Genomic DNA, 9,241 nt, shown 5'->3' with positions numbered 1-9,241 from the left:
AAAAAAAAAAAAAGAGCGCCAAGCGTCCCACAGGTGGGACGGTGACAGTTAAGGGGTTTTTAACTGAGGATTTTTTTTTTTTTATCAACAAACGGGCCGTGAAAAGAGGTGCTTAACCTTCAGGAAAGGTAAAACTAAATATTAGAATATTATTTCACCTCAGAAGGTGAAACTAAATATTATAAGCAATTTTATTTTAGATTTATTTCATATTTCAATTTTAAAATTTTGGACATCTAAATACAGTTTAAAATCATAAATGTAATTAAACTGCACACTTTGTAAATAACATATCTGCACACTAATAAACATATCTGTACATTTATCTAAACAATACATTTTTTTTCTATACTTCTATTTCTGTATATAGTACATTATTAAATGTTTCAAATTTTTCTTTTTTTAGGAAGCTCCTGTCGTCAAGTCAAATTCCTTGTGTGTGTAAACATACTTGGTAATAAAACTCTTCTGATTCTGATTCTGATTCTGATTAACAAATGTGACCCTGGACCACAAAACCAGTCAGAAGGGTCAATTTGAATAAAGCTGAATAAATAATCTTTCCATTGATGTATGGTTTGTTAGGATAGGACAATATTTGGTCGAGATACAACTATTTGAAAATCTGGAATCTGAGGGTGCAAAAAAATCTAAATATTGAGAAAATCGCCTTTAAAGTTGTCCAAATGAAGTTCTTAGCAATGCATAATACTAATCAAAAATTAAGTTTTCATATATTTATGGTAAGAAATTTACAAAATATCTTCATGGAACATGATCTTTAATTAATATCCTAATGATTTTTGGCATAAAAGAAAAATCTATAATTTTGACCCATACAATGTATTGTTGGCTATTGCTACAAATATACCCCAGCGACTTAAGAATGCTTTTGTGCTCCAGGGTCACATATGCCGTGCGAGTGACTGATTGTGTACCTGTAGTAAGATGATCATGGTGAAGAACATGTAAAATCCCGCTAGGACTGAAGGAATATAATTGCCATTACTGTCAGGGACGATGTATGAGGGCATGCTGGTAAAAGTTTCCAACCAGATCGCATGGCCTGTGAGAAAGAGACATTTACATTCATTAATGACACTGCTTTTGACAGTACTGTATTTCAATGCAGATATTCCAATAAAGCATCACTGAGCTCGAACCATAGAGAAAGAGAGAGAGAGCTTAATCATTGCTTTCATAAGACACTGGCGTGTGAGTGAGCTATTCTGGGTGTCTGTAGTGTCCTTCTTAGGCTCACACCTTACAGAAGGAAAAGAGCGCGAGGATTGTGTGAGGTCATAACAACACTTTATTCTTTATCTCAAGGACAGACACAGACCCGGGCCTCGTTTTCGGAGTTCAGAATCCGAGCATCATTTTGCAGCTTGTATGTTAAAGTAATGTACTTTGTGCTCAGCGTGTAGTGCGTCTTGAATTATCGAGAGGCTTGTTCCCTGTACTGTACCCAGGGCTCCGATGAGACACATGAAAAATAGAAGAACCACACAGAAGAGCACATCCGTATTCATCTTCCTCTCGATCTTGCTGCGTTTGTACCTGGGCCCGCTGTTGTTTAACATGGATTTGGTTTCGTGTCCTGCAATGAATAAATCATGGTATTAAAACAAGAACATTTGTAAAATAGCAACGGCCATTTATAAGCTATGCTATGTGTATAATTTATCAGAAGAGAAACAGTGGGCTACAGAAAACTTCAGCTGCCATCTGTGTGCAATATAATGCGCCTATTATATGTTCGCGTTACAGACAGCTTCATTGATTATAATGGGAGAGCGTTCTAGTTTGTTGCGTCGCTGCCGGTGTAAATGGGATGTTAAAGACTTAAGAAACAGAGTTTAGCAGTATAGCATGGGCTTATTGCGCTATTAGATGTTACAGTCACAGTATATTAGGCTTTATCGTTACAAATGAGAATCAGGGATGATGAATGACAATGTGCATTATGATTTATAAAAAGCAAACAGTTTGCAGATGAGATATGGGAAAACTAAAGAAAAGAATGAGAAAGTAATTTAGAAAGTAAAACAATAAATATAAAGTTTGTTTTTATGTTTTCGAAAGACAACCAAGGCTGCATGCATTGATCGATTGATTAAACATCTATTAACTTTCTGATCTAAAATACAGTAAAAGCAGTAATATTGTGAAATATTATTACAATTTAAAGTAGCTGTTTTCTGTTTTAATATACTTTAAAATATAATTTATTCCTGTGATGTAAAGCTGAATTTTCAGCATCATTACTCCAGTCTTCAGTGTCACACGATCCTTCAGAAATCATTATAATATTAATATTTTTGTGGAAACTGTGATACGTTTTTTCAGGATTCTTTGATAAATAGAAGGTTCAAAGCAGAATTTATTTGAAATAGAAATCTTGTGTAACAGTATAAATGTCTTTGCTATCTTCTTAGAGTTTGCTGATAACAGTATTTTAATTTTTGAGTGAACTTTCTCTTTAAGGTATTAATATGCACCCTTCGGGGTTAAAAAAGGTACAAAGGTGTATGTTTTGAAAAGTAATTTTTTTCTGAGAGAGTAAAATATTACAAATGATAAATTACTTTGAGAAAAGCAATAACTGTTTAAATGATGTGCATCTTCACAAAATAATGACATATGTAAAGTAGTATATGTAGTAAGTAGATATAGTGTTCTTTTATTTATTATAAAAAAACTTGACCCTCTAACACTAGCACTCTCTATTCTATTTCTATTCTATCTACTTTTGTTTTCTTGTTATTTGTTAAAAAACTTGACCCTCTAAGACTAGCGCACTCTATTCTATTTCTATTCTTTCTATTGTTGTTTTCTTGTTATTTGTTAAAAAACTTGACCCTCTAACACTAGCACTCTCTATTCTATTTCTATTCTATCTACTTTTGTTTTCTTGTTATTTGTTAAAAAACTTGACCCTCTAACACTAGCACTCTCTATTCTATTTCTATTCTATCTACTTTTGTTTTCTTGTTATTTGTTAAAAAACTTGACCCTCTAACACTAGCACTCTCTATTCTATTTCTCTTATATCTACTTTTGTTTTCTTGTTATTTGTTAAAAAAAAACGTGACCCTTTAAAACTAGCACTCTCTATTCTATTTCTATTATATCTGTTTTTATTTTCTTGTTATTTGTTAAAAAACTTGACCCTCTACCACTAGCACTCTCTGTTGTATTTCTATTCTATCTACTTTTGTTTTCTTGTTATTTGTTAAAAAAAACTTTACCCTCTAACACTAGCACTCTCTATTCTATTTCTATTCTATCTCCTTGTTTTCTTTTTAATTATTATAATAATATAAATAATAATAATAACTTCACCCTCTAACACTAGCTCTATCTCTATTTTATCTCCTTTTTATTCTTTTTATTTGTTTCAAAAATAATGTGTACTTGCTACGTGTACTGCCTTAGGCTAACCGAGACTTGTCACAACACTTCCATATTATTGCTATTTTGTTGGTTTTCATTGCTTTTATTGTCCTCATTTGTAAGTCGCTTTGGATAAAAGCATCTGCTAAATGATTAAATGTAAATGTAAATGTAGTGTATTTTAGTGTATCCCATGTGAGCACACAGTACTGTGAAGTGTAATGCTTAATGTGGTGATGAAATGTACCTGCGTACACCACTATTCCAGCTGCATCATCAGTATTTCTCACCGTGCAGCCGCGCAACAGAAGACTATCGATGCCGAAGCCCGTTCTCCTCTTATCAGGCCTCTCCCTGTGACATCAAACACAGCATCTTCCTTAGTCACCCAGACTAATTACCTCTGTGTGCCACGTGAGGAGCGGGCCCGTCTTTGAATGGAGGAGCAGGATAAGAGCTTTATAATGCTTGGGAACATCAGAATCATCTCTCAGCGTGATAACCCAGTTAATATGGCTGCAACGGGACAAAAAAAAGGGCCAAATCTGTTTTCCAGCCTAATTCATGCCCTGGATGTGTGGGGAAACTTTGCAATGGAGATTTAAAGGAAAAGTTCACCCACAAATGAAAATGTGCTAAATATTTATTCACCCTCAGGCCATTTGAGATGTAGGTGAGTTTGCTTCTTCATCAGATTTGGAGAAATGTAGCATCACATCACTTACTCACCAATGGATCCTCTGCAGTGAATGGGTGCCTTCAGAATGAGAGTCCAAACAGCTGATAAAAACATCACAATAATCCACAAGTAATCCACACCACTCCAGTCCATCAGTTAATGTCTTGAGAAGACAAAAGCTTAAACAACATCCATCATTAAGATGTTTTTAACTTAAAAAGTTGCTTCTGGCCAAAATATGAGTCCATAGTCCATAATAACGCTTCCTCCAGTGAAAAAGTCTAGTGAAAACAATCTCCTGTTGTCTCTCACATCAAAATCCAGCCACATATTGTGTGTGTGTGTGTGTGTGTGTGTGTGTGTGTGTGTTTGTGTGTGTTCAACAGAAGAAAAATACTCATACAGGTTTGGAACCACATGAGGATGAGTAAACGAATCAAATAATAATTTTGATTTTTGGGCGAACTGTCCCTTTAAAAATGTCTTGATGGATTTGTTTCTTACAAACACAACTTTGTACTTCCCATGACGTTAACTGATGGACTGGAGTGGTGTGGATTATTGTGATGTTTTTATCAGCTGTTTGGACTCTCATTCGGACGGCACCCATTCACTGCAGAGGATCCGATACATTATCAGCAGATTTTCATTTTTTTTTTTGGTGAACTATTTCCTTTAACCCTGATGCTGGTCCTCTACTCAAACACATTTGTACCATTCAGGTAGATGTTACATCCATGACCTTTGAGCCTTACCCATTATATCAGATGAATGTCCTCTCTATATGTGTTTTTTATTATTTATAACAATATAAACTCAACATGGCTGATGAAAGTGCTCATGCATCAACCTCTGAAATATTTACCATTACTTTCTGTTGCGGTGGACAGATTGTTCCTCTCACGAGAAAACTGGTAATAGTTATATACTAGTTTTTAAGTAAAGAAAAAGCATTAACGTTTTCCTTTGCGACGCGAGGGTTTAAGCAGTTTCCCTGGTTAGCGAATGACAAAATGTGAAGGCCAAACAAATGCTGTTCATTGGTGCGGATCTGACAAAAGAGGCAGTCATGATGATGGAGTCGTGATGCAGTTAATTGTGCATGAAATTGAATGATTTGAGTGAAATTGATTTTAGATACTCACACATAACCTTTGAACAGGTTGAGGTTGTTGTTGGGGTTTTCACACACTACAGAACTGTCAAATGTTTGAGGTTGAAATGATTCACCCTGAAACACATTAGAGAAAAACATGAGAGGATGTTTTTTCCTCCTTCTGTATCCTAATTTTTCAAATTCTATGGTAATTCGAACAGACTAACGAGCATTGTCTAGCAAGTACTGCTGCTGACAGTGAAACTACACGTGGCAAACTGAACAGTCGTCAACACATGAGCAGCAAAGACTTCAACATGCATTGTGTGTCACTCAGAATTGTATGACAGGTATGCAATTGTTTGGGAGTTGTTAGGTATCTATTACACAATCAAAGAGTTATGCTTTATGAACTCTGTGATTCAGTAGATCCGTATAATCAAACATCTGTCAAAAACTAAGGTATGACAACATTAAAAGGTGGTGATTTAAAAAAAAAAACAAATACATAAAAAAATGATATACACTATACTGCTCAGTAATTTTTTATTATTAATACCTTTTTTCAACATTACTCTATACAGGATTCATTCAACTGATCATAAGTGTCAGTAAATACATTTATAATGTTACAAAATAGTTCCATTTCAAATAAACGCTGTTCTTTTGAACTTTCTTGCATCAAAGAATCATGAAAAATCACAGAGGCAGATATGTCACACACAGTAAACTTAAACTATACATCCATTATTTTTCATAATTTATTGATAGAAATTTTTTTTATTGCTCAGAAGATACTCATTCATAGTTCAGGAGACTTCATTTTTTGACATACTGTAAGATTGCACATATAATTAATGTTGATATACAGTACAGCTAAGAATTTGGAGAATTCAACCGAAATCAAGTTCGTATTGAAATCTCTTTTGATTTCCACACAAACATTTCTCTTCAAAATGTTTTTGATTGATTACTTTAATCTTGGCAAATATTTGATATCCTGAGCACAACGTGAGATATTTTTTAGATTATTGGGATCATTTTGAGAAGAAACATTTGAGAAGCACAAGACCTGATATCTTATTTGTGACCCTGGAGCACAAAAGCAGTATTAAGTCTCTGGGGTATACAGGTGCATCTCAATAAATTAGAATGTCGTGGAACTTCATTTGGACAACTTTAAAGATGATTTTCTCAATATTTAGATTTTTTTGCACCCTCAGATTCCAGATTTTCAAATAGTTGTATCTCGTCCAAATGTTGTCCTATCCTAACAAACCATACATCAATGGAAAGCTTATTTATTCAGCTTTCATATGATGTATAAATCTCAATTTCGAAAAATTGACCCTTATGACTGGTTTTGTGCTCCATGGTCACATTTGTGGTTTTTCTCCACAATACTTTTTCTCTTCATTTTGAATATTAACAACAAGTTTTTAATTTGCAAATGAACTATTTCTAAATATTTTAACTCAATTAAAATGCTAAGAAAATACATAACATTAAATGTTTTTCTCTTGAAACTTCTGGAATAATGAACTTATATCCGACACTCCCAGTGCACTCACAGTTTTTTTTAACATTATATAGTTCTGTGAATATTATATTATAATGGTATACATATTTCACTTTATTTAATACTTTATCAATGACATTCATGAATATATCAGTGTGTGTCCTCACGTGTCCAGTGTAAGATTAGACTTTAGCGCAGGTATTGTGTGATAGGCAGCGCTCTTACCAGAGTAGAAAAGCCTGGCACCACCTTCCTCTGTTTGAGACTGGTCTCTCCGTCCAGATTGGCTGTTTCCATGTGACACACTCCATCAGGGTCGGATGTGTGCAGGAGCAGGATGTCAGCTGGGATGATCTCGTTAGAGAGCACTCTCACAAAATCCCCCACGCGGACATCTTTCCATCTCCTCTCCATGAAACACATCTGCTTCCTGTGAGGAGACCAGAATTAATGCCTCATGCGGTCCTCTTTTGATGCATTGTGGGGTTTCGGTGTACATATAAATGCACAGACACACTTTTGAATGATTACTTGCAGAGCTGGGTAAATTACTTACAAATTGTAGTCCTTTACTGATTCCAAATTACATGACAGAAATTGTAGCTTGTAACGTAATCCATTACATTACATTTTAGGTAATATAATCAGACTACTTTCAGATTACTTTTGACCTAACTCATTTATGACATTGATTTAAATCAGATAATCTTGTACCAAATTGATATAAAGATACAAAGTAACAACATGAAGTGCTTTAAACATTACATTACGTCAAGGTTTCCCAAACTGGGGTTTGTGACGGAACCGCAGGGGGTTCGTGAATTGAATGAAACGCTAATAATTAAATCATAAACATGTAAAATTATAATAAATAATTTTAGAATAACAACAATCAAAATAAAAACTTATTGTGTGAATGTCAACAAAACTGGAAGACTTCCTGAATGTACATAGGCGTTAGGCTATATCAGAAATTAAAATTTAAAGATGAAAAAGAATTAGGGAGAATTAGTAAATTATGGATAATTTATTTTTATTGTGTGAATAATATGTAATCATGTAATCAATAAAAAAAAGTATCTGCAGTCTGATTTTGACTATTTTAATATGCAATATAGTCAAAGTACTTAATAAAGTTATTCCACCACATATTGATTTCTTGACTCTTCTTTATTAAAACATTGGTTGTCTAAAAATGAATGTAAACATGTCTGAAAACATGGCATCTTTTCTGTTATTTTGACCAATTGTCATTTCATGCTCTAAATGACTAAACATTTTCATTTAAAATTTGGAAGAAATGTCATCAGTAGTTTACAGAATAAAACGAAAATTAAGTTTTACTCAAACACATAGATGTAAATTGAAAATTTTCAAGTGGTCTCTTAATTTTTTGCATATATATATATACACACACATATATATACAGCTATGGAAAAAATCACACACACACACACACACACACACACTATATACAGTATATATATAAAACTGATCTCCAGGTTTTTAACTATGCAAACCCTGCTTAAAATGTCAATTTTGTGTCATGCTAATACAATAAAACTAGATGAGTTTGTATCTTCTGGCATGTCTCGACGTCAGCTGTCAGTGAAGAGCAAGCAGCTGAAGAATCCTGCAGTCACAATGTGAGCGTCAGGTATGCTGCTCTACACGCACAACTGGGTCGGGTGGCTCTTTACTGACTGACGGCTCTTCAGCAGCACGGTCACACCTCACACACAAAGCCTGACGCACAACAGAGGAGCAATTATAAACATAACTTCAGGTGGAGCTCCCATGTTCTCTTAAAATAGCTGTGAAGTTGCATTTAATGTTTTGGCAAGCAAGGAAGTCAGGGGTGAATTGCACAAAAATATGCACAGGTCATATTTCACCCCAAAAACAGAAGAATAAAATAAGAAATGATGCTCTGCATAAAGAAAATTAAGCCTTTAGAAATATTATGATTTTCTGAATTGTGACATTATTATTATTATTTTTTAATATAACCATTAAGGGTAACCCTTTACAATAAGGTTCCATTTGTTAACATTAGTGAAGTGAAGTGACATGTGGCCAAGTATGGTGACCCATACTCAGAATTAGTGCTCTGCATTTACCCATCCAAAGTGCACACACACAGCAGTGAACACACACACACACCGTGAACACACACCCGGAGCAGTGGGCAGCCATTTTTGCTGCGGCGCCCGGGGAGCAGTTGGGGGTTCGGTGCCTTGCTCAAGGGCCCCTCAGTCGTGGTATTGAAGGTGGGAGAGAGCGCTGTACATTCACTCCCCCCACCTACAATCCCTGCCGGTACGAGACTCGAACCCGCAACATTTGTGTTACGAGTCCGACTCTCTAACCATTAGGCCACGACTTCCATTAGTTAACCACATTAGTTAGCATAAACTAACAACAACAAAAATACTTCTAAAATATTTATTAATCTTAATTAATGGTAATTCCAACATTTACTAATACATTTTTAAAATCAAAAGTTGTATCTGTTAATATTCTTTAATGGACATGAGCTAATATGAATTAA

At 34.6% G+C, this 9,241-nt stretch overlaps 1 protein-coding gene across 1 annotated transcript in view; it reads right to left on the bottom strand.

Moving 5' to 3' along the window:
* Positions 1 to 9,241, bottom strand: part of atp10b (ATPase phospholipid transporting 10B) — a 54,168-nt gene that overhangs the window by 28,487 nt on the left and 16,440 nt on the right. The window contains exons 2-6 of the mRNA XM_016471484.1: positions 6,916 to 7,120; positions 5,221 to 5,306; positions 3,644 to 3,750; positions 1,469 to 1,600; positions 939 to 1,066 (exon numbers count right to left, since the gene is read on the bottom strand). Of these exons, the coding sequence (XP_016326970.1) occupies positions 939 to 1,066; positions 1,469 to 1,600; positions 3,644 to 3,750; positions 5,221 to 5,306; positions 6,916 to 7,120 (658 nt within the window). The remainder of the gene's footprint in view (positions 1 to 938; positions 1,067 to 1,468; positions 1,601 to 3,643; positions 3,751 to 5,220; positions 5,307 to 6,915; positions 7,121 to 9,241) is intronic.

The sequence above is a fragment of the Sinocyclocheilus anshuiensis genome, unplaced genomic scaffold (assembly GCF_001515605.1).
Source record: "Sinocyclocheilus anshuiensis isolate Anshui unplaced genomic scaffold, SAMN03320099.WGS_v1.1 scaffold84, whole genome shotgun sequence".
Classification (NCBI taxonomy): Eukaryota; Metazoa; Chordata; class Actinopteri; order Cypriniformes; family Cyprinidae; genus Sinocyclocheilus; species Sinocyclocheilus anshuiensis.
This window is presented reverse-complemented; position numbering and strand designations above follow the sequence as displayed.